Below are 26,241 nucleotides of genomic sequence, written 5' to 3' on the forward strand. Positions count from 1 at the left end.
TTCAAATGTTGATGGTTTTTTTTTCTGGTGACAAAATTCAAATATAGATATGTTGATACAGTTTACCGATGACAAGATTTATTTTAGCAATTTTTCCTTTTACTGCTGTCTTTGATAGATTTGAAAATGGAACTTTATGTTGTTACTGTGCAAAAACTTACGATCTGTTCAGCTAATGGTTTTCAAATTTTATTATGTTGTTATTGATTACAAAATGGAGGTAAAGTTTTCACTATTGTTTCTCAGGAGTTATGATCCTTGATGAATTTGAAAATAGTTAATTAATATGAACCATTCAAATTATTAATACCCTTATTAATTTCTTATGCCCAACCTACGATAAAATTATGCCCCACCTATGATAGTAGAGGGGCATTATATTTTCTGCTCTGTGCCTCCGTCCTTCTGTTCATCTGTCTGTTTGTCAGTCTGTTCGTCCGTCCGTCTGTTCGTCCGTCCGTTCATCCCGCTTCAAGTTAAAGTTTTTGGTCAAGGTAGTTTTTGATGAAGTTGAAGTCTAATCAACTTGAAACTTAGTACACATGTTCCCCATGATATGATCTTCTAATTTTAATGCCAATTTAAAAATTTTGACTTCAATTTTACAGTCCACTGATCATAGAAAATGATAGTGCGAAGTTCATGCTAAAGTTTTGGTTAAAGTTTTTGGTCAAGGTAGTTTTTGATGAACTTGAAGTCACATCAACTTGAAACTCAAAACACATGTTCCCTATGATATGATCTTTCTAATTTTAATTCCAAGTAAAGTTTTGACCCCATTTATAGGGTCCACTGAACATGGAAAATTATAGTGTGAGTGGGGCATCCATGTACTTTGGACACATTCCTGCTGCCTTTTATCTTGAAAACTGTAATGGCAAGAGAGAAACTTTTCATAGCAAAAGTAGTGTAGCAAGGCAAAATCTACAAAAAAGGCAAATATCACATGTTTCCTTAGAGATGTAATTGCCCTAAAATGAATAATTTTCGGATTAAAATTTGCATTCCTATAATGCTATGTAGTCCATGGCATCATCTGAGTTTTGGTCCTAAAACATTTGGTTTCTGGACAATAACTTTAGTTAATATAAAAAACGGAGGGGTTAAATTTTCCCCCCAGTTTTAAGAAATTTTCAATTTTTCCAAGCAAAATTGGGGGTCACAATTTTTCTGCTAATTGTTTGTTTAAAGTCTGAATTCTTTTTTTACTAGGTATTGTGCAACAGCCCATAGTTTTGCACAACAGCAAGAAATCTTCAGTTGAAAATAAAATCAAATCATATAACCAATTTCAAGTTCTTTGATTTCATTTATTCTGTGTTAGAAACCTATAATGTGTCAATCATTTAATTACAATTCAAATTCAGACCTACCTCAAGCTTAAATATTGTGTCCTTTTTGTGGAGCCTTCGACTTTAGTCGAAAAAGCGAGACTAAGCAATCCTACATTCCGTTGTCGTCGTTGGCTGCGGCGTCCACTAATATTCACTCTGTGGTTAAAGTTTTTGAAATTTTAATAACTTTCTTAAACTATACTGGATTTCTACCAAACTTGGACAGAAGCTTGTTTACGATCATAAGATAGTATTCAGAAGTAAATTTTGTAAAAATTAAATTCCATTTTTTCCGTATTTTATTTTTAAATGGAATTAGATTTTCTGCGGGGAAACATAACATTCACTCTGTGGTTAAATTTTTTAGAATTTTAATAACTTTCTTAAACTATCCTGGGTTTGTACCAAACTTGGACAGAAGCTTGTTTATGATCATAAGATAGTATCCAGAAGTAAATTTTGTAAAAAAATAAATCTATTTTTTCCGTATTTTACTTTTAAATGGACTTAGTTTTTCTGTGGGGAAACATCACATTCACTCTGTGGTTAAAGTTTTTAAAATTTGAATAACTTTCTTAAACTATCCTTGGTTTGTACTTAACTTGGACAGAAGCTTATTTATAATCATAAGATAGTATCCAGAAGTAAATTTTGTAAAAAGATAACTCCATTTTTTCTGTATTTACTTTTAAATGGACTTAACATTAACATTACATACAGTCTGCAGTTAAAATTTCAAAACATTTATTAGATGCATTAACTTTCCTAGGTTTTTACCAAACTTGGACAGAAGCTTCTTATAATCATAAGATAGTATCAAGAGGAATATTATAATAATTTTTTTTCCTCATTTTTGTTGAGCTTGCGATTTACAGCAAAAGTAGACAAGACACTGGGTTCCGCGGAACCCTTACAAATTTTTTCCTCAAACTGTTCAGGATATGACCTCTGCTGTTGTATCTATTTTTGCTCAGCATAGCAGTTTATTGTCTTTTATTTTGAAAACTGTGAGATAGAAAGAAACTTAATTAGCAAAAGTGATCAGCAAGTGTAAATCTGCTATTAAGTCAGCATGGTTTAAATTACTCCTTGTAGAACTTGCTGCTCTTAAATGATACTTTTTTTCTTTTTTTGGGGGGCGTTTATCTAGAAAACTTTTATAGATTTGAAAGAAACTTGAAGTTGCCTAAATGATCATCTAAACAAGATTTACTTTTTGGTCAAACATACACCATTGGTGGCCTTGTTATTTTTAGTCAGATTGCTGTCTTTTTGAAACGTTCCCCATTTCCATTCACAATTCTATAGATCAATGGAATTGACTGAGGATCTTTAGAGCCTCTGGTTATTATTCAGCCAGATCTAAGGAACTTCACAGAAACTTTCTATTCCTATTGATGTTGTACACCTTCCATGGAGCTTTTTTTTTAGCTCTTCTGGCTTAGTGCACTTTTCTCTTTAATTGGCATGCCTAGTCTGTCGTCTTTAATTTTACTTAAATGTTCTCCTCTGAAACAACTGGGCCAAATTTTACCAAACTTGGCCACCATCACCATTGGGTATAGAGATTATAAAATGACGACATTGCTTGCCAATCAAGATGGCAGACATAGCTAGAAATAGGAAAAATAGAAGTAATAGCCCTTAAATGATTTAATATCTTGAAAACTTTATTAGACATAGAGAAACTGTCCATTGCAAAATGATGAGCAATTCCGACATCTTATTGAATAAAGAATTTTGTCATGAATTCTATTCTCATCTAAAATGTTGGAGAGTGTCCTTTGTTAAATATGCACATAGACCAAGGTGAGTGACAAGAGGCACTTTGATTAGGTTTACCTCAGCAAATGATTGATTTTGACAAGGACTGGGATACTATTTTATAAGGCTTGCTGATTGGAAATTCTATATGCTCTTTTTCTTTCTGTTCACATCACTTTGTATTCCCTTACATAATCCTTAAAAAAATTGCATTTAGCTTTGAAAAAAACCCTATTTTATGGTTAACAACTCCCACTAGAAGTTTCAAAATCAATCCTTTATAGTTCCATACATCTAAAATTATGAAATGAGCTGAGATATTAAGCACTTCAGTGAAAGTATGATATTTTGACCTTTTCTTCTATGCTTCAAATCAAATAATAACAGAAAAATCATTACATCTGAATAAAAGATAGCTTGCAAAATTTGAAAGAGTAAGGATTGTTTATGCAACAGCAAATACATTTGCAGAAACGATGTAACATCACAAGAATAGGCAATATTCCAGAGTTATGAGACCTGAAAACATTTACTGCTCAACATCAAATGCATTTGGGGAAAGTGACATAAAATCATTAAGGAAGCTGATTTTTTCAAATTTGGGAAATTTGTAACTCTTTATTTGGTAATACATTTATTGAAAATGGCTCTGTATGTCTATATGTAAATACTACTGACAGAAAATCATTAGAGTAATTTGTCTAGGAATTGGTAAAATTTGATGATGTAAGGAGAAGCCATTAAATAGGTTTGCAGACTGATGATCTCAGCATGAAGCTAGAAAACTCTCAGGTGGAATGATTGACAATATAAATACTTTTTTTGCTGACCATGTTTTTTTTTTACACAGACAGGATATAATGGAAAATATGGAGAATTGATTGTAATTTTTGACTTTTTTTATCTCCAAAAAATTATATTCTAAAACCATGCTTACTTTAATGGATTTTTTATTAAGTAAGCTCTGTTATGATTTTTTTTTACAATTATAAGGTCCCTTCTAAGATCTGACAATGTTTACATGCATAAATATAGTTTAAAATTTTATATGCTTTAAAAAAAGAATAAAGAAAAGTAAACTTTAGGTTTTAAACTTGTTAAGGAAGAAATGAATTTAAATTGATTTTAATGTACATGTACCATACAACATTTTTTTTTGTTAAGCGTTTGGTGTCGCCTTGTGTTAGGTTGACATACAAATAAGGTTTTAAGATCCGTCATATTCATTAAAGTTTAAAATAAAACAATAAAAAAGGAAGAAATATATTTTTTCTTTATGAATAACAAGGAAATTTTAACTAAAAAGCTTAATTTCGAAGTAAACAGTACAGAACTAGTCTGATATGGTTTACAGATTTTATCATCAAATGATTCCATTGTAAACTCAAGTTTCTATACTATAGTAATTGAATTTTGTTAGTTATAACAGTGAAAGTAATGGTTCTCCACTGCAAAGCATCTTGCCAATTCTCAGTGCAAGTGGTAGGAGGGGAAATTGACTATTAAACACAGCAGACTTTACTGTGCGTAACTTCTTTATATTGAGATGTAATACTATCACTTGGGATTGTTAAAGAATAACCGGGTATTAAGGGTACTCAGGCATGTAACGTGTGTGATTTACAATTTTTCCGCGGGTATTTGAACAAAGTGTTAATTGAAGAGAGCAAATAAAGTGGACGGATTACACCATTATTGGTTGTATTGGAATTTTGTATTTAGATTTGTAACAGAAATGGATATTTTCTACTAGGAAGGTTCGGATATAAAGTGAAAATGTTTTTCCATAAATCTAAGAAGTACAGTTTAGGTAAGACCAAAGATTTATAAAGATGTATTTATTCTGTTCAAAACTAATGTTAAAGTATCACAAAGTTAATGTATTTTAAAGTACATTTTAGTATTTTAAAACTTTTAAAGATTTTTTATTGATGAAGTTAAAGATATTTTTAACATTAGGATGTATTGTCAGTAATGAAGTTTCTGAATTTACTAAGGAAGTCTTGGGAAAAAGCAACAGAGCAAACAACTTATCTAAAAAAAGCTACTGTGCAATGGCAGATTCAAGGTGGGTACCAGGGATTTGAACCCCCTTTCTTTTGTACATTCAATGCTTTTGAATGTGGACATATGTTGGAACCCCCCTTTATTCTAGGTTGGAACCCCCATTTTAAAAATTGCTGGATCCACCACTGCTGTGGACTTTCAAAGTACATGTAAATTGGGATGTGGATTGAATTTGCTTAAATGTGTTTAAAAAGAGTTCTAAGTCATTTGATTGTACATTATGAGTATGGTGCTGTTATGGTTATGGACAATTTGAGATTACATGTTTTGGAAAACCAAAAATCTTAAAATCTAGAAATCATCATAAGTAAAATATACTGATTAGTGTCAATTTTTTATTGAAAGATATTTGAATAAGAGCAACAAGACCTTCATACTAGAGATTTGAGATTTAATTTCTGATGTTCCAAGCATGCATTTGGCTTATACAAGATGAAAGTTCTGTTATAACTATAAAACTGGACTTTGAAATTTGAGGTTTATATATTTTCACCCAGTTATGGCAATGATGTAATTTCCTACAGAAAGATTCAAGGTTTACAGTGTTCTCTGTGCCAATACTTTATAATACAATATTTTTGTAAGAAATGTATACAATATTTAATAGGGAAGTAAAGGCGTTTTTATTTAGTAGTAAATTATAAAAGGTGAATATCAAGCTTTGACATTTAAAAGCAATTTAAAATAAATTCACTTGACAGATAAAACTTTAAATGATATTACGGAGGTTCACAATTCATTATTATATTTTTCAAATGGTGATGATCTAGACCATTTAAGATGTCATTTCCAAATATCAGTCATTGGTATTTACAAAAAAAAATGTTGAAAAAATATATGAGTAAATGACGTTGAAAATGATGGCATTAGGCATGGTTTATTAGAATACCGGTAGTAATTCCCCTTAAAATATCTAAGCACTGTTTTTAAAACAAAGCAAACATATTATCAGCATACCTGTATTTGCATCAGAAATTTGGTAAGAAATATTACAATGCCATAAATGTTTAAATTACAGTATATATCTCAGAATAAATTAAACCTCAAGTGAACCTTTATCTTGAGAAGTGATTCTTGGTGATATTGTGTGTATAAGAAATAGTTTAAAAGCTGATCCAAATATTTGTTGACCAGTGCCACATTCACTTTCTATCCAACAAATACTTTGAGTGAAAACATTGGTACAGCTGATCATTGATTTGTATAGAATACACTTAACATATCCTTGAGGTCATCATATTGTTGTTTTAAAACCAAATCTCCTACTAAATGCATGATGTGGTATAAAGGTTGATGACACTGATAATATTGGCATTAATGGAGGATGCCATCCTTGATAAATTGCTTATTTGATGGGTTGATACAATATGTTTCCTAAATGTTCAAACATTAAGACAGAAAGGATTAAGTTATTTTTTTCAATCATCAAAGATCTTGCTACAGTCTCAGTATTTTCATCTGCATTTGCATCTTATGGTTGTTGTTTTGTTGAACTCTTGTAACTAAAGCATTGTAGACTTGTCAGCTGAGGAATTGGTGTTTTTCTTTGTTCTGGCAACAAGGTTTGCTTTCATAATCTAAAAGGAAACAATTTGTTTTTTTTTCTCTCTGATCTTGGTCCTGCTATCTGTAAAATAACAGCAAACTTCTACTTACATGTGGTTAAGTTTCAAACGTGTTTGACTTACCCCAGACAAGCTAGCAAACACTAATATGTTAAACCTTTATTTGGGATTGTAGGTTTTTTTTTAAACAATTTTCACTCTTTAAAAATCTACTGATTGCTGTTGTGACTGTGGGATTGTAGATTGTCCTTTCTGAACCGTACCATTTTCAGTACAAAAGGATAGTTCAATATAAATTCATGAAAATGTACTAGATGAACAATTTAATACCATTCTTAGTTTGATTTCATAGTGTTTAATGTTAGCATCTCAAAGTTTAGTGAATGATATAGTCCTTGAAATATTGAAATGTATGTAAAAACATACTAAATAGCCCTCCACAAATAGTTTTTATTGGTACTTATGATGGTAGGATTGTTTACATGCTGGTAGTATATATTCATAAGCAGGTACATGTATATATTTTTCTCCTTGAGCAGTGTACCATGACAAAATCAGAAATATCTTACTGAACATAACTTTTAAAATAGGTTATCCAGCTTAAAATTTTTACTAAATGGTGTATTTTAAAGTTACAAGTCATCAGATGTGATATTTAAAGTTGGAAATTGACCATCTACAATGCATTGTTTTCGGAGCAAGACAAGTTCTGTAAAGAAGAACAATAGAAGAAGTAGGAGTATGGACCATTTAGATAGTATCGGTGAGATTGTTATCTTTTTTCTTGAATACTATTTTTTGTTGTCACATTTAAATGGGGTCACATGATGTTTATGTTACGATTGACAGTTGATTCATTCTTGTGGTCAGATACATTACATTTAATCTTTGATAAAAAAAAAAAAAGAGGACAAAGCATTGCCAGGCACTATATGTAACATAAAGCTGATGAATTAACCTGTTTGTTTTCTTAACTTTTGATGAAAATGTTTTGAATAAATTGCAAATGAAAATTTTAAATGCATCAATAGGTTTTAAAATGCATTTAAAGTTAGACAAAGTTTGATGTATGATATAATGATAGTAGCATACTTTAACCAATTTAAAGCACAAATTTATAAAACATCCTTGTTCCGGAATGAATTTTCAGAGTATTGTATTTTATTAGTTTGTTTTCTGAATATTTTTTACCTCTAAAACCTCTGTAAATATTCTATGAAGTATTACGACATAGCATTCATAACTTATTGATTGTAACATGAAGTTGATCTTAAAACAAATATTACAAAGTTTGTTTAAGTTCCATTGAAAGATAAAAACTATGATGTATTATATTTCCTATTTTGAGTAGAACCAGTTGTAAAGATGAAAATAGAATATTAAGTTTCATAATACTATAGGCCTCATAATATTTGTTTGAATAAAATTCATATTTTTGCCTTCCTCTTCCAAAGACAGTTGACTGTGTTACCCTGTAGATATTGGCTTTCCTGTACATTTTCGTGTGTTGAATAGATCTTCATTGACAATCTTGACATATCTTAAATGAAAAATCATAAAAGCAGTGTTCAGAATAATTTTAGGCTTATGAAATTCCAACTGGGAAAAACTCTGATTTAATCTGTGTTTCTTAAGGTAGAAATATTGTTTTGAACAATTTATATTTTTGACAATGACCCTGTTTACAAAGATGGATTAAAGTAGATCCTTTGAAAATTCAGTTTAACGATTCTTTACATAATCCATAGATGGTTAATCCTTTAAAGTTTGATCAGAAATGATAGATATTCATATATATAGAATTTAAGCTGTTACAAGTCTTTGCTTTGCAGCTGATATTGGCTATTAAAGAAAAACAAGGGTAAAACGCCCCCTCTGCTACAGGGGCATAAAAATTGCACTGTAGAATTTGGAAGCAACCTGAAATTCTTCAGTTTTGAATTTTTGATTGGTATTAGCCAGTCTTATATGAAGACTAATAATAAGAAACAATATAGTTTCTTCACAGTTTTTGAGGGAAAGCTTAAAAAACATTTGTGAATGATGCAATAATGTTAACATCTATTGGTAATGATCTGTTATCTCTCAAACACAGTTGTTTTTCTGTTGTAATTACATAGAAATGTAAAAACCATCTGCGGAAGATAAAAATTATATACCTATTGATACGCTACTGTTTGATAATTAATTATAATTTTGTTGCCATGATATGGAGTTAAATACAAGGCTTCTTATCAACTTGCAATTAAATGGTTTGCAATAATCTTATGTAATAGAAGAAAATTAGAAAAAAATATGTGCTGTTAAAAAAATATGTAATAGAAATAAGAAGATGTGGTATTAGTGTCAATGAGACAATTCTTCATGTGTAAAAAGAAAACAATTATAGTTCAAAGGACGGCATTCAACATGGAGCCTTGTCTCACACAAAACAGCAAGCTATAAAGGGCCCCACAATGGCTAGTGTAAAAAAATTCAAACTGGAAACCAATGGTCTAATCTATCTAAAGTACAAGAAACACTGCTGTTAAAAACATGTAAGGCTTTTTGAAATCGAAGAGGCAAATGATAAATTTTGATAGAAATAATTCATCTATAAATATTGATTAATCTTTTTTTAATTTCTTGACTTGGGCAAACAGATTATTGATGGAGATTTTGATAACTTGATGTCTTTGGAAATTTAACCAAGTTATGCAATTAGACAATTGTAGAAATAATGCCACTGGAGATTGTAGTATGCAGGGGCGGATCCAGTCATTTTCAAAAGGAGGGTTTCACAACCAAGCTTAAAGGGAGGGTTCCAACAATATGTCTCCATTTAAATGCTGCTTGATACTCCAAGAAAGAGTTCCAACTCCCTGAACTCTCCCCTTCAATTTGGTACTGCCTATGTGAATGAAAGTAATACTATAAATTTAGTGCATCCAAATTGCTTTTCTAGATTAATCTTCATCAGGTATGTTGCTGACTATGCAATTTGGACTTTTCTCATTGTTGAAAGCTGTACAGTGATATATAGTTGTTAATTTTAGAGTCATTTGGTCTCTTGTGTAGAGTTGTCTGATTGGCAATTATACCACAACTTCTCATTCTTATACTTAAACCTCAAAAATTGAAAGCCAAGGATGTTTTAAGACTACACAAAAAGGGACCTGAATTAAATAGCCAAATACGTCTAGGGTCAACATCATTTAAGATCTTTCTTCTATCATGTCCATTAGTATTAAATCTGTTTCTATATTATTATACACTTAAGTATGTCAAGCAGGACTTATATAAACTAGAGTGGTATGTTAGTCCTATTGTTACATAAATCAGTTACACAGATGTAATAATACAAAAACATATCATTGTATATAATAGTAACTAGAGTGGTATTATACTGGTATATTTGTACTATTGTTACATAAATCAGTAACACAGATGTGATACTACAAAAACATATCATTGTTCATACAAAAAATATTTTTATAGGATTTAGATATTAATTGATTGATAAAATCTTTAAAAAGGAGAGGTGAATAAATTCTTTCTAGTAACTAGTTGATACACAATTTTACTAAAATTTGTATCATTTATAGACTTTTCTTTTTCATCTTTGCAAATTAGTCTTAAAATCTAGAATTGATAGACATTCTGGATATAAAGGACAACTACTTCAATACCATGATTTGTTTATGGTCGAATTTTTAGATTTTTACTGTATTTTACAAAAATATTTTAGTTGCATTTAGCAAATTAGGGTCAAGGTAATGTTGTTGTTTTTTTTGTTTTTTTTTTTGGGGGGGGGGGGGAGAGGGTGGTATGAATAGTGACATATTTTGTCATGTATTGGTTTTTCTCATTGATGAAATTCTAAAGATGTTAAATTTATGCCATTTAGACTTGTGGTAGTTGTCTAATTGTCAATTAGATCACATCTCCTAATTTTATATCAAAAAGATGATACATGTATAATTATGCAAGTGCATGCAATTAGAATACTAAAATGAGAATTTTAGATCAAATCATTTTGTTAATTGCTTGACAGTTCTTTATAATTTACTACTGAACAGCTGGTTTTGTATAAAGTAAAACGCTAATGAAGAGAGAAAAACTCTTTTTTCCAATATAGTGTTTAGAAAGATGGCAAAACTTTAATTTGTAGGTAATTTCTTTGAAGATTTATCTGTATCTGTGGATGAACATTCCTCACTATTGCTGACAGATGTCAAGCCAAATCAAAGTTAGGCAATGCCCTTTATTTTGTTGTATTTTGAAATGAAAAATCAATATGGTTTTCCTTCATAAGTAAACTATTTATAAAAAAGGTTTATTTTTCTCATAACAACAATGAACAAGGAAACATTCTTAAAAAAAAGTTTGAAGTTAATTGTATCAGCTGGACAGATATGAAGATAATATTTATAATGTTTGGTACAAAATAAGGGTGAAAGATTCAGATCACATTTTTTAATATGAATATCATGTCAACCCTTCCAGCAAACATCATGACAAAGGAATTACTCAAGATTTTTTAAAAGGTTTAAATATGATATGAATTAAAGGAGATGTAGGGTATATTGTCAGTTAGACCCAATGAAACAAAAAGTCAAAAGACTAAATGCATTTTGTTTATAACATCAAAGTTGACCTTCGTAGGAAGCAGATTGCCTCATATACAACAGTTACTAATCATTGAATTTAGGTCACCTTGACCTTTCTTAAAACATATAATAAGATAGTATTTTTAAAAAGGAAAAAGATTTTTTTTTATGATCAGACCCAAATCAAAAGTCTTTTAACAGAAAGATGGAAAGGTCTACCTATCTTGATAGGAAAATAAACCAAGAAGATTGATGTATTTTAAAATTTATCAACTTTCATAGTTTGTCTTTTGTGCATCCACAGTAGTTAAGAAAATCTCATCTCTACCTGAAAGCTATAGATTACATTAGTCATAACAAACACTTTTCCATTTTATTTATGAATACTTGATTTCATTTTGTGTCATTGAGGTGTACCCATCCAGACTGTAAAATGAGATTATTTATTTGAAGTTTTAAATTCTAGGCTTTGTCATGATATCAGTTTAAGTGTTCCTAATTATAGGTTCACTTTTTTTTTATACTGGGAATTTTCTTCACTTATTTATATTCAATTTAAAGAATAATTGACTGCCTTACTTTTCCCAGCCTCTGAAAATTTACTGGACCAATAATTGGATAGCTAGATATCAAACTAGCTGCTTTTTCTTCAGTGTACCTAAAAAAAGTCTTCGATTTTGTAATTTTTGGACTACCAAGGATCTATGAAATGAGAATGAATGCATTATCTGCTCAAATGTTACAATTAGTTCAAGATGGCCTTTAGCATTGATAAAGTGGTCAACTTGTTTAACTCTCTATAGGTTTAACATCTATATGAGAAGACTAAAACTTTTGACCTTCATTTTTCAGACCGAGATGATCAAATTCTAGTAAACACACTATAAACATTTATTTCAGCCTAATTGACTTCATTTACGATTTAGTGATCAGAATTTCCATCTTTTCCTCATTTGTGCCCACCTCTCTGTCCAATATTGATGTTTTAAGGACCAACTTATTTGTCAGATATTGATATTTAAGGACCATTTAACATCAATGAACCAACCTACATGTTAATTTGATTTTTTCTGTGTGAGAATATAGTATTTTAAAGTGTGCAAATTCATCAAACTTAGAGATTATTATACTAAATTAAGGCTTTATAGCTTCACCCTTTAAAATTCATTTATAATATTTTAAACAACTGCATCCATAAAATTGAGAAAGGAAATGGTGAATATGTCAAAGCGACAACCACCCGACCATAGAGCAAACATAGAGCATGCATTTACTTGATTCAAACTGTATAAGAAATGAAAATCATTGGAATCAACTAAAAAAAAAAAAAAAAAAAAAGGTCAAATCATTGGTCATATTAAACTAGGATATTGAATATTGATACCAGTGAGAAAGCTATCCACCTAAGACCAAAGGATGTATATAACTTAGGACAATGCAAGGCTATTCAACAATGAGCAAAAAACATACCACATTTAATGATATAAAATTAAAGGCCCAGGAATGACAACATTTGAAATAAATATTAGTTGGTTTCTGTCTGTTATTGTAATTTCATGTGATGTATGTTTGGCTATTGTATACACTTTGTGATTTATATTGATATGCTCTAAATGCATTATCATAACCAGTATCTTTAATCTTGTAATAGCATGTTATAAATGCAGATTTAGATGTTAGGCTACAAAATTGTTTATTCTGTGGAATATTGGGATGGCAGAGTTGTTACAAATTTTGAATTTAGAATTAAAATTTCAAGTCTAAAGAAAAAATCAAGCTCCACAACAAAATAGTAAAGATATCTTTTGTCTCTTGAGATGTTATATTAATGATATGTTCAAGACATACCCTCAGATAAATTGATAATTTGATGCCTGTTGAAAAGTATGCTTGAAAATCATCAACAAAAGGTTTAAAGAGGTGTAAGATTATAACAACATGATATAGTTGAGTGAATTAAAAGGTCATGATTATGATAATATGTGAAAATGTTTGAATAAAGTCTTATTGAATACAGGAATTTATGCTTGAGGTATCATTTTGCATAATAAGTGAGCCCTATGATAGCATGTAGTTAGCTTTGTAGTAACTTTGAACCAATTGGTATTTGTCAAATGAAAATCAAAGACTGTTTAATATCTTTTAAACAGATTTGAGTCTTAAGAATTTCTTAGTAAGTTGGTAAGCATGAAAATATCCACAAAATTGTGCAAGTGATTGGCAATGATTCTGATAAATTATTTGTAACTTTTTAAGCTGGAGTTATCTCCCATGTCATGGTGAATTGAGAATGTGTTATCATACAAATCTATCAAATAGTAAAACACACAGAGAAGATAAAGTAATGACAGTTTTTAGAAGCAAAGAATTTTATGCAGAACCAAATGACTTTTCAGAGAATAAATATCCAACAGGGAATTTCAAAATTAAAACAAAAGTTTTAGAGGTTTTACTATTAAAGTATTCATGACCTCGCTTGGAAATATTTTATGATACCTGAAAAGTTAACACGTTTTAAAATTTAGTGAAATCTAATAAATAAGTTCTTTGAAGAGAGATAATTTATAGTACTTAGGTTTAAAAGTCATTGAAATGGAGAGTTTACAAATGTAAAGTGAGATCTTTGTTTTAATCTAAAGATCTTCAACCAACAATAAAAACAATGGAATGAGAACAACAGTTAATTATTGGCAACCAAGTGAAGCCAGGTTTACTTTTAAAGTGCATCTTTAATGATAAGTTTACAAATTTATGCATATTTATATATAATTTATCTAATTAGTGTGGTTTGTTAATTACAGTGACACCAGAAAGGATGTTTAGATCAAGACTTCTGGATAACTGTAATGAAAGCTTGCCAGGTAAGAGATTTATGGCTAATGGAAAGATTTTGGAATATGCATGTAAATTATGACTAAGTTATCTTATCTGATTTACAAATTGTGCATACCACATCTTCTTATATCTAATTAGTAGTTTATATGTATGATGCATTTAACGAATAGCATTACATTAAATAAATAAATCAAATGAAATGTTAAAACGGCAATATAAAAGTTTTTATGTTTTCAGAATTGTATAAGAAATATCAAGTAATGCATAATTATGATTAAAATGATTTGGTGTGTCCATATTATTGTAACATAACATACTGTCATAAATATGAATTAAACTTGATGGTACATGTGAAAACTAATGTGCTGCTGTGTTAACAAAAATAGGTGAAAAGTCAGACTGCTAAGGTTTGTATAAAGGTCACACAGAGGTACCTGATTACATCTAGGTATGTAAATGTTAAAAAGAATTAGAATGAAAAGAAAAGGATAAAATCAACAGATGAAACAAAAACTTAATTGTTTCCTGAAATTAGAATAAAACATTCTACAATAACTGACTGCACAGTTGGAAATGTTAAACTTTGACAAATAAATTTGTAAATTCCAGATTTTCTTGATTTTATATCTCAAATAGATTAATTCAATTTCTGACTTCTTCAGAATTTTGATCATTCAAATAGTAATTAAAGCTTAAAAAATGGCAAACACTCAAACCTTTCAACATCAGTTTTGAGCACGCAATATGAATATACGGCAGATCACCTTTCAATGAAGGATGTGGCTTAGACTTGTGAACAAGTTTACCACAAATTTAGTGTTTAATTAAAAATTTAAAAGGATGTAAAAACAGGGAATATCTTTTAAATGAAATCTAATCTGAATCGTTCTGCTTTATATATACAAACATTATGTCTTAATAATAAGTATAAATACGATACTTCTTTGTGAAAAACATTTTTTTAACAGTGGTACAGAAAAATTAAAGAAATTTGATTCTTTAAATATATTATTTATTTACATTCAGGTTCAACTTTTTATAACTTGAGTCTTCGAAGATCAAACTTTATGATTAACCTAGGTGTTCCATTACAATACAAGTTCAAACCAGCCTATCAGTTTAAATATCAACCACTGTTGGTCTTTAGTATAGGTTAAAACAAAAGAATATTTATTTGTGTTTACTTATTCAGGACTTTTTGTCTGCTTTCTTTTTTGGATCTTTATCTATGTCTGACATCAAGAAATTTAAATATCTTTTGAAGTGTGAAAATAAATAATTTGAATTATCTCCCTTTCATCAGGAATAAATTCTCAATATCAATAAATGCAAGAATCAACTTCTACAACCATTATAACTTATAAATGTAAAAGGCCTTGAAAAAGTTGTTAAATTACAAAAGAAATAACTATACAAATAAAAACAATACATTTTCCTGAAGGTTAGATGTATTTACACTTTTGGATATTTATCTGAATTTGCTCAGAATGACTAGATATATCTCTCAAAAACCTTTTAGCATTATGCAACAAGCACATTTTAATTTTGTTGTCAAATTTTTTAAATTGTGACTTCAAATTTTACGGGACCTTGTTTGACCTTCAGTAATGATGGACAAACTTGCATACGAGTGTAAATACGTCTGTTCTGAGAACACATTTAATTAGAGTTTCTTCGTAATATTTAGAATATAACACCAGCTCTTATAAATTAAATTGGAAAAAAGTAACTTTTCAAATAATAATTCATTTCCTGATTAAATTGAATCATAACATCAGGATTCCAATTCTTATAGCCATGATAGTGGACTGTTAACTCTCTCTTAATCATATGAACTCTATTTTCAAAATGTGGACTAAATGGTCCCCTGGAGAGATTGGCTATATGAACTTCCCAGGACAAATATCATATGAGTCATCGTATTGTGACTTGTATGGAAAAGATTTCCTATTAAAACAGACACTACCTAGTAAATACTTGACATATTATTGTCACCTATATTTGTTGTTTGATCTTTCAAATGTGTCTATATTCAATAGATACATTGATATACATTGTATACTGAAGGAACAATCTGCCACAATATATGTAGACTTTAAAATCAATATCTAACACGATTAAGTGGTGTTAGTAGAAAAATAAACTGTTATCAGCAATTCTTTCATATGATGTCCGAGATAACTTCAATGTTATTCACAATTCAGTCCTTGAATGGTTTTATATAGTCAGCCGTAGATCGGCAGACATTTTGACATTTGGTTTATTCAAGACTTTAATTTGACGTAGGAGGGAAGTCATTGTTAATTCTTGACGTCTAATGTATCTGTGGCTCCGTTCTTACTTTGAGGTTTGTTTGTAAACACCCCTTTGTACTTTGCAGGGGTTAGTAGTAGTAGCTTTGTTGAACATTCTCTGTATTTTTGCCAATTAATGTTGACAAAGGTTTTTCCATTCACATTTGTGAAAAATAAAAATATTTTTAAATGAAGAACTGGACATATAGATTTTGAGATAATACACATGTAAGTTGTTTTTTTCTTCTGAAATCAAACATTTATTCAAGAGTATATTAACAAAAATGTGTTCCTTATATTCTTCATCTTTTTCCAGTTTAAAACTTGTTAATAGTTTTATTAGCATATTTTAATGTAAACAATGTTTTTTTATTATGAAATTAAATACATTTTTATATAAAATAAATTCACATTACCAAATAGAATTCAGAAACAAGCAACAAGTGCTTATATTTATCAGTCTTTTGTAAGTATTTTAGAGAATATTTTGATGAAAAAATGGATACTGGTAATTGATTTAAAACTTACATAAGAGTTAGGAAATGTGCATGATTACAAAACTATACATCAAGATCATAGGAAAGAGATCGAATTACCAGTATAACAGGTTACCATACATATACAGCCTTTAATAAGTAAAATCTGTACTGTAAAGTAAGCAGTATCAATAAGATACCCATGCATTCAAAATTGTGAAACAATTCAAAAGAGAAAGCAATAGCCTGATTTATAATACAGTACAACAATGAGAGAGAAAATGAAAAAAAACAGCAACCAATGAAAACTACTGGATTACACGTTCAGGGTAATAACTAGTACCTTAGATTGAGATCTCATGTTTGTAGCATTCAACCCTCCCCTGACCTGGGACAGTGGTGCAACAACAGAATTAAATAAGAAAAATTTAAAAACTGTTTGTAGGGCCAGAGTCATATGCACAAAAACAAATAACAAAACGAAAAAAGAAACAAAAGTACATATCTAAGAGTACATACAGTACTGAAAACTAGTTCAAAGCCCAATTTTCACTACTAATATATAAACCATGTTTCCTCAGACAGGAATATGTTTGTAAAAGATGATGTATACTGAATAAAAAAGGAATGGCAACATATATTTTAGATTTTAATTTTCAATATTGCATGATAATTCTCAGCAGTGGTGATCTTTTTAAGGATCTAATCATGTTTGGTTTTTATATGCCCGTCAAAATTTTGACGGAAAATATTATGGTCTACAAATCCCCGGTGTCCATCCGTCTGTCTGTCCGGCGTAAACATGTGGCACTGTAACTTGAAAACGACTTATATAAATTTCATGAAACTTAATAAAGTTGTTTCTTATGATGGTCAATTAATCTGTATACGTTTTGGTGAAAATAAGATTTAAACTTTTTGAGTTACAGCACTTTGTAACTAAAACAGGGGTTTGTTTTTTCCACATGTCCCACCGTATCTCAAAAACAATTAATGATTATTGCTTGAAACTTTACACACTTTTTAGTTATATTAATGTTGATATCTGTATACTTTTTGGTGATGATTCAAATTTCATTTTTGAGTTATTGAGTATTTTGGAAAAAAGAGGGAGGGTTTTTTTACATGTCATGCTGTATCTCAACAAACAATTTATGATTATTGCTTAAAACTTTACACACTTCTTTGTTATATTAATCCAAAGATTTGTAAACTTTTTGGTGATGACTCAAAATTTTATTTTTGAGTTATTGAGTATTTTGTAAAAAAGAGGGAGGGTTTTTTTACATGTCATGCTGTATCTCAACAAACAATTTATGATTATTGCTTAAAACTTTACACACTTCTTTGTTATATTAATCCAAAGATTTGTAAACTTTTTGGTGATGACTCAAAATTTTATTTTTGAGTTATTGAGTATTTTGTAAAAAAAGGGGAGTTTTTTTTTTACATGTCGCATTGTATCTCAAAAACAATTAATGATTATTGCTTGAAACTGTACACACTTCTTTGTTATATTAATCTAAAGATCTGTATACTTTGTGGTTTGATTCAAAATTTTATTTTAGTGATATTTAGTTTTTTGAAGAAAAAAACAGGGTGGGGTTGGGGGTGGGGGTTTCACATGTGTCCTGCTGTGTCCCAAAAACAATAAATGGTAATTTCATTAAACTTTCTCAGAAACTATTTATGATTATTGCATAAAATTTCCATGCAAGACGTCAGGCGTATCATGCCTTATGGCGCAGCTGTCTATTGAGAGTTTTCGAACTTTTATCCTTGAAAAATAGAAAATTTGCACATGTTGTGGACTTTAATATTAAAACATTTTTTGAGCGAATTTGTTCCAAATTAAAAAAAAAGAGCTGTGGTGGTTGTTTGTATATGTTTTAATGATATTCACTTTTGTCATTCCAGAGTTTAAAGACTTTTATCCTTAACATAAAAAGAATTCTTCACGCCTGCACTAAACTTTACTAAATGCAAATGGTTGTAGTCTGTGAATATGTATACATTTTGACAATTGTCACATCTCTTGCTCAAGACTTTAAGTGAATTTTAATGAAAATATCAAATCTTAAATTTTCAATAACTGCACAATTTAGGTAATCAATAAATTCAAATACTAACATTGAAATTCATATTTTGCGTTGGATGGTCATATTATGCAATAGTGGCAACAGAAGTTTTAAACTTCAAAATAATGAATTGATTAAAAGTTTATTTAATTGTAACTAAATGTTATGAACAATCTGTTAATCAGAGATTTCCTGTGATACAGTTATTTCATGAGGAAGCAAAAAGCCTAATAAAATTGTGTCACTGGGTGATTAAAATCTGATATTTTTTCCTTTTTTTTATTTAAAATTTTAAACACATTTTGGTCATAAAATAAGAACATATCTTCCAGTAAAAAATTAGTACTGAAACCAATAGATGAAAGAATTGAAATTAATTATGCCTCGAGAAATTCCAGTTAAATGAAAAGACAGACTGACATATTCATTGTTCCTAAGGACACAAGCCATTATACCTCTGGACAAAAATGCACAACACGTAAATTTTACAATGTATCTGTAATATTATTAATTTTCACTGGTTTTGTGGTTTTATGATTAACAGTGTGACAATAGATAACAGAAAATCTGGTGTGACAAATATAACATTGAAAATTAATCTGTTAGTAAATAAATGATTTGATGTGAAGAATATTCTTACGTATTTGAAGTGAGTGAAGTGCCCCCCCCCCCCCTTTTTAGCTCACCTGGCCCGAAGGGCCAAGTGAGCTTTTCTCATCACTTGGCGTCCGGCGTCCGGCGTCGTCCGGCGTCATCCGGCGTCGTCCGGCGTCGTCCGTCGTCGTCCGTCGTCGTCGTCGTCCGTCGTCGTTAACTTTTACAAAAATCTTCTCCTCTGAAACTACTGGGCCAAATCAAACCAAACTTGGCCACAATCATCATTGGGGTATCTAGTTTAAAAAATGTGTGGCGTGACCCGGTCAACCAACCAAGATGGCCGCCACGGCTAAAAATAGAACATAGGGGTAAAATGCAGTTTTTGGCTTATAACTCAAAAACCAAAGCATTTAGAGCAAATCTGACATGGGGTAAAATTGTTTATCAGGTCAAGATCTATCTGCCCTGAAATTTTCAGATGAATCGGTCAATCGGTTGTTGGGTTGCTGCCCCTGAATTGGTAATTTTGAAGAAATTTTGCTGTTTTTGGTTATTATCTTGAATATTATTATAGTTAGAGATAAACTGTAAACAGCAATAATGTTCAGCAAAGTAAGATCTACAAATAAGTCAACATGACCAAAATGGTCAGTTGACCCGTTTAGGAGTTATTGCCCTTTATAGTCAATTTTTAACCATTTTTTGTTAATTAAAGTAATCTTTTACAAAAATCTTCTCCTCTGAAACCACTTGGCCAAATTAATCCAAACTTGGCCACAATCATCTTTGGGGTATCTAGTTTAAAAAATGTGTGGCGTGACCTGGTCAACCAACCAAGATGGCCGCCACGGCTAAAAATAGAACAAAGGGGTAAAATGCAGTTTTTGGCTTATAACTCAAAAACCAAAGCATTTTGAGGAAATCTGACATGGGATAAAAATGTTTATCAGGTCAAGATCTATCTGCCCTGAAATTTTCAGATGAATCGGTCAATCGGTTGTTGGGTTGCTGCCCCTGAATTGGTAATTTTGAGGAAATTTTGCTGTTTTTGGTTATTATCTTGAATATTATTATAGATAGAGATAAACTGTAAACAGCAATAATGTTCAGCAAAGTAAGATCTACAAATAAGTCAACATGACCAAAATGGTCAGTTGACCCGTTTAGGAGTTATTGCCCTTTATAGTCAATTTTTAACCATTTTTCGTAAATTAAAGTAATCTTTTACAAAAATCTTCTCCTCTGAAACTGCTGGGCCAAATTAAACCAAACTTGGCCACAATCATCTTTGGGGTATCTAGTTTAAAAAATGTGTGGCGTGACCTGGTCAACCAACCAAGATGGCCGCCACCGCTAAAAATAGAACATAGGGGTAAAATGCAGTTTTTGGCTTATAACTCAAAAACCAAAGCATTTTGAGGAAATCTGACATGGATAAAAATGTTTATCAGGTCAAGAACTATCTGCCCTGAAATTTTCAGATGAATCGGTCAATCGGTTGTTGGGTTGCTGCCCCTGAATTGGTAATTTTGAGGAAATTTTGCTGTTTTTGGTTATTATCTTGAATATTATTATAGATAGAGATAAATTGTAAACAGCAATAATGTTCAGCAAAGTAAGATCTACAAATAAGTCAACATGACCAAAATGGTCAGTTGACCCCTTTAGGAGTTATTGCCCTTTATAGTCAATCTTTAACCATTTTTCATAAATCTTAAGTAATCTTTTACAAAATCTCCACTGAAACTACTAGGCCACAATCATCTTTGGGGTATCTAGTTTGAAAAATGTGTCCGATGACCTGGCCATTCAACCAAGATGGCCGCCACAGCTAAAAATAGAACATAGGGGTAAAATGCAGTTTTTTGCTTATAACTATGAAACCAAAGCGTCTAGAGCAAATCTGACAAGAAGTTAAATTGTTAATCAAGTCAATATCTATCTGCCCTGAATTTTTCAGATGAATTGGACAACTGGTTGTTGGGTTGCTGCCCTCCAATTGGTAATTTTGAAAGAAATTTTGCCGTTTTTGGTTATCTTGAATACTATTATAGATAGCGATAAACTGTAAACAGCAATAATGTTCAGCAAAGTAAGATCTACAAATAAGTCAACATGACCTAAATGGTCAATTGACCCCTTAAGGAGTTATTGCCCTTTTTTTAACAATTTTCATTAATTTGGTAAATTTATGTAAATTTTTACCAAATATAGTTCTCTGTTACTAATGGGCAAAGTTCATGATAGATATAATTGTAAGAAGCAAAATCGTTCAGTAAAGTTAGAACTTCAAACACATCACCATCACCAAAATACAATTTTGTCATGAATCCATTTGTGTCCTTTGTTTAATATGCACATAGACCAAGGTGAGCGACACAGGCTCTTTAGAGCCTCTAGTTTTAAATGTATTGGTTTGATCAAATCTGGTAGCTTGCAGAGAAGTATGCAATAGAAAGGTTCTATACTCAGCAGATCAGCCAGCACTAGACATACTATAGATAGAAATAGAGAATAACAAGTGCTGGTCTAAGAGTACTTGCAGAATCGTGAAGCTAGTGAAAACATTAAACCAGACATGGACTTTTTGTAAAATCTTCATAAAATATGAATTTGTACAGTGCCATATAATTATACAAGAGAGAAAAAATGGCCTTTGAATTGACTTGTTAGGACAAAAGCAGGTCATGTACACATAAACAGAATTGTGTTATGTTTGAAAAAATGTTTTCTTGTATATCACATCAATCAAAGTCCTGGAGATTATAAGATAAATATATCTTTATTTATCTTTGGACACAAATATTTGTCACATCTGAGTATATCAGATTACCTGTGTTTACCTGAATGAAAACATTAATTTGTAGAAATTACATCGGATTATATGCTCAAAGTCATATCTTGTTACTAAATGAATTTGTAAACTTTGCCTTGAAGCTACACTGTTCCTAAGTCAGTATGACCACCTAACGTCCAGGCATAGGAATTAAACAGCTAAATTAGACGATAAATTTCATTTTAAGTGGCCACTTAGACGAGGGTCATTTAATTGGGATAATACTTAAAATAACTTTATTTGGATTATTGTAATAATTTTCATCCCATGTGAGATCAAAATAGTGACAGGAATTGAATTGTATGAGGTTAAGTAAGCTTTTATGGTTAAAGTTGGGGAAATCGCCAAGCAATTCAAATTTGGAACAGGAAGTCACTTTCGGAAATATAACAAAGTGAATATGTACAGATGATATCCGTACTTTAAGAACTGTTCAAATATTTCTATGGTATGAACGCGCTAACAGGAAATTACATTGTCAGTTTAGTCAATATTGAATCAACATTAGGGTGTAAATATCACATGTTTGTGTACGGAATAACTTTCAACTGAGGTAGGTCAGGTATTGTTCACAGAGAAAAAGGCAATTACAATGTTTTTTTCAGAAAGTTTTGTTTTTTATTGACAAGTTTTCAAACGAAAAAAGAATTTGAAATAAAAAGGTTAAAAGTGAAGTTATTCAAGGCTCTCGTAGGTACAAAAGTGCTTAAAAGGTTTGTGCATCATTTAATTTATACATTGTGTGTTGAGGGTTATGCCAGTAACATTTTTTGCTTCCGTAGTTATGATTTAGAATTTCTGGTTGTGCATATTTCCGTATTCATTTTTGTCTTTGCTTTTTTCTATTAAATTTTTAAGTTGTCTTTTACCACTGGCAAAATGCAAAACAAAACAATAATTTAAGGAGGGACATATAGTTGATGTTTATAGTTTTCTTCTTTTAAAAAGCCCCGCAGATATATAGACTTACAAGAAAATAACCAATATTTTTTTTCATACTTGCTTTTGAATGTTAAACCAGTCTTTTGATACCCTCATGTCTTTTTTAATGTACGGTATGTAATCTTTTAACCTTGTTGACAATGAATAGGATACAAATAGATATGAATCATACATACTGAATCAGAACACATAGTATGTGACAACACCACAGTACACTGTCAATAGAGGAGTTCATGCTCTCATGTAGGTCTGAATAACTGAAAAGTCTTATTAAAAGGAATATGGTAAATGTGATAAGAAATTATTATACTTGATGTCCAGAATTTGAAAAAGAAGGGGCCCAACAAGACAACTATAAAAGGGTAATTGTAAAAACCATATGCATCAATTATAGATGAAGATCTATAAAAAGTAGGGAAAAGTTTGATTGATTATATAGGGAATCACTAAAGCATGCCTTGAGTGGCCCCCCTCATAGGGTAGTCAGTAGGCCCCCTTATGAAAATTTCTGGATCTGCCACTGAGGTTACTTGGGAACAGGGTAAACGGCATATTAAAAGTCATGAGATGACAGTCTTATACATACAATAATTGCCTTTTGCAATGCATACTTACTAGGAAAATACTTTAAATGAGACTTTTTTTAAGGCTTAAAGACTTTTTCTGAACTACAGCATATGTCTACCAAGATCAAAGATAACTCTATCAGTGGAAGAAAGATAAGTTTTATGCCTGGCTGTGCAATTATTTTGATAATTTTGTGTGGATTTGTTTAATTTTATTCATAGGTGTAAAGCCCTAAGCTCCAATTGTTAAAAAAAAATTGTCAGAAATTATCATCTGAGTCAAGTCCTCTTGACTGAGGAAGGCAAAATTTCACACAGAAAAAATCTCAATTTTTTTTGTCAAAGATTTATCATTTGTAATAGTTAAAAACAAATCTTTTATTGCTGAAAAGTTGAATACAATTTTTTAACTACAAAATTGTTTTATTCATTATTGTCTGTCTTTTTCAAGTACCAAATTGTTATTTTCATAATTGTTCTCTTTTTCAAGTACATATTGTACCGAAACATAATTTTGTAATATTGTAAATTAAAATCAATTGGTGGAGTCTAATGTCATGACAAAAATCCTTTATTGAAGATTTAAGGATTCTTACAAGGATGCTGAATGTTATGATAGGTCATGATATTTGATTTAGAACTATATTTATATTTTTGGTATTTGTTAGCAGATGCTATACAGATGCAGTTTTCCAGAGAATTTGATGGATCCTTTGTTGTGTGATTCATTTGACATTCATTATTTCTATGATATAACTCCGACAGATTACATAATTGTTAAGGTTCACTTTTGTCTCATCTTTTCGATATTGATTGCAAACTTAAGATGGAATGAAAATACATGACGGAAAGATCGATTGTGTGAAAATTACTCTGTACTCTCTTAACTGGAAAATCGTTTTGAATTTGTACACTGCACATGTTACAAGTATATACGGTAAGCTCTGAATCTAAATGTAACAAAAAATATTTCTTTCCATTCATTAAGAAACTTGGAAACAGCTTTCACTCCTCCCACCATCAGGCATACAACTTTTTTTATTTAATCAACTTGTAAAACTCTATTAGTATATATACAATTGTGCAGTTCAAATGTTAAAAAACATCTTCGAAAGGATAACACTGTCAAATTCTGAAACTATTGTCAACAGAAGAATTAAGCTCGAATAAAGGGATGAATGATTAATTTCCAGTGGATATTCTTGTTATAATATTCAGGTGGAAAACATTAATGTAAAGTGAACATTGTTTTGAAATGGACTGACATTTTAACATGCTAGCTTTACAGCATCATGAACTGTTTCAATTTTATTCTTACTCAAGGAATAAATTCATTTAATAGTGTAATATAAATGCAGCATGTTTTAGAATTTTTTTCAATAATCTACTTTAAAGTTTTTTGTTTGAACTGTTTTGGGAATGAACCCAGTACCTCCCATATTGAAGGTAAGTGCTCTATGAGCAGACAACAGAGGCAGCTTATATCTTAAAGGAGTCATGCTTTTTATTATTAAATGTTTACAAATATATGACATACCGTAACAACAAATCAAATGACTGAAGAATAATTGTAAAAGATGGAAAAACTTGTAATGTTGCAACATAGAAGAGACCTGCTTTTATTCCTATATATATATATATATTTTATTTATTGAAAATTTCTGTTTGTTGTTAGGTTGCTGTATAAACCTTCTCTATGTGTTTTTTTTTTTATGTCAGACTGTCCTTTTCCCCCTCTGTTAGCAAGGTTAAACTGATGTAACACATACACGCACCATACATCATCAGCAAAGCAGTTTATGCTGATTCAAAGTTATTTCTGATATCAACAACATTATTTTGTAGACTGTTAAAAAGGAAAATCTTTTTATTCTTTTCTTCTCTTATTATTTGGATGTCATACTCTCCTTTTCCTTACTCTTTACCATTTGGAAACTCTTCACGATTTGGAAACTCTTTACGATTTGGAACATGACATATGGTTTTAGTACTTGACTGTATTTGAAGACTGTGTGTTAAAACTTTGAGATGTTTTAGGTTTTTGTTGTACTGTTGCTGTCTTACTGTACTACATTTTATTCCCGGTCTTCCAGATTATGGGCAAAATGTACTTAGCTTAATTTATATAGTATAGGTAAACATTATATATTCCAATAATAGTTGTCAAATTGTTAAATTTAGGCCTCTCATTAGAGGAAACAGAAAAGGTCACTTTACATTATAGAAAATATTTGGACTGTTTTCTTTAGTTTGGTTGGGTTGTTGTCCCTATGACACATTCCTTGATTCCAGACTCAA

The 26,241-nt window shown here is 30.4% G+C and overlaps 1 protein-coding gene across 8 annotated transcripts in view; it reads left to right on the top strand.

The window, feature by feature from the left end:
• The window catches only part of LOC134707002 (disabled homolog 2-interacting protein-like), a 111,148-nt gene that overhangs the window by 12,361 nt on the left and 72,546 nt on the right, over positions 1-26,241 (top strand). For 4 of the 8 annotated variants that reach the window (XM_063566430.1, XM_063566431.1, XM_063566428.1 and 1 more), the window contains exon 4: positions 14,121-14,180. In XM_063566430.1, coding sequence (XP_063422500.1) covers positions 14,121-14,180 — 60 coding nt within the window. Of the gene's footprint in view, positions 1-4,591; positions 4,909-7,362; positions 7,494-14,120; positions 14,181-22,753; positions 22,989-24,759; positions 24,881-26,241 lie in introns of those variants that run through there. The other 4 variants (XM_063566434.1, XM_063566432.1, XM_063566437.1 and 1 more) reach the window with 4 other exon arrangements.

This window comes from Mytilus trossulus, chromosome 2, assembly GCF_036588685.1.
Source record: "Mytilus trossulus isolate FHL-02 chromosome 2, PNRI_Mtr1.1.1.hap1, whole genome shotgun sequence".
Classification (NCBI taxonomy): Eukaryota; Metazoa; Mollusca; class Bivalvia; order Mytilida; family Mytilidae; genus Mytilus; species Mytilus trossulus.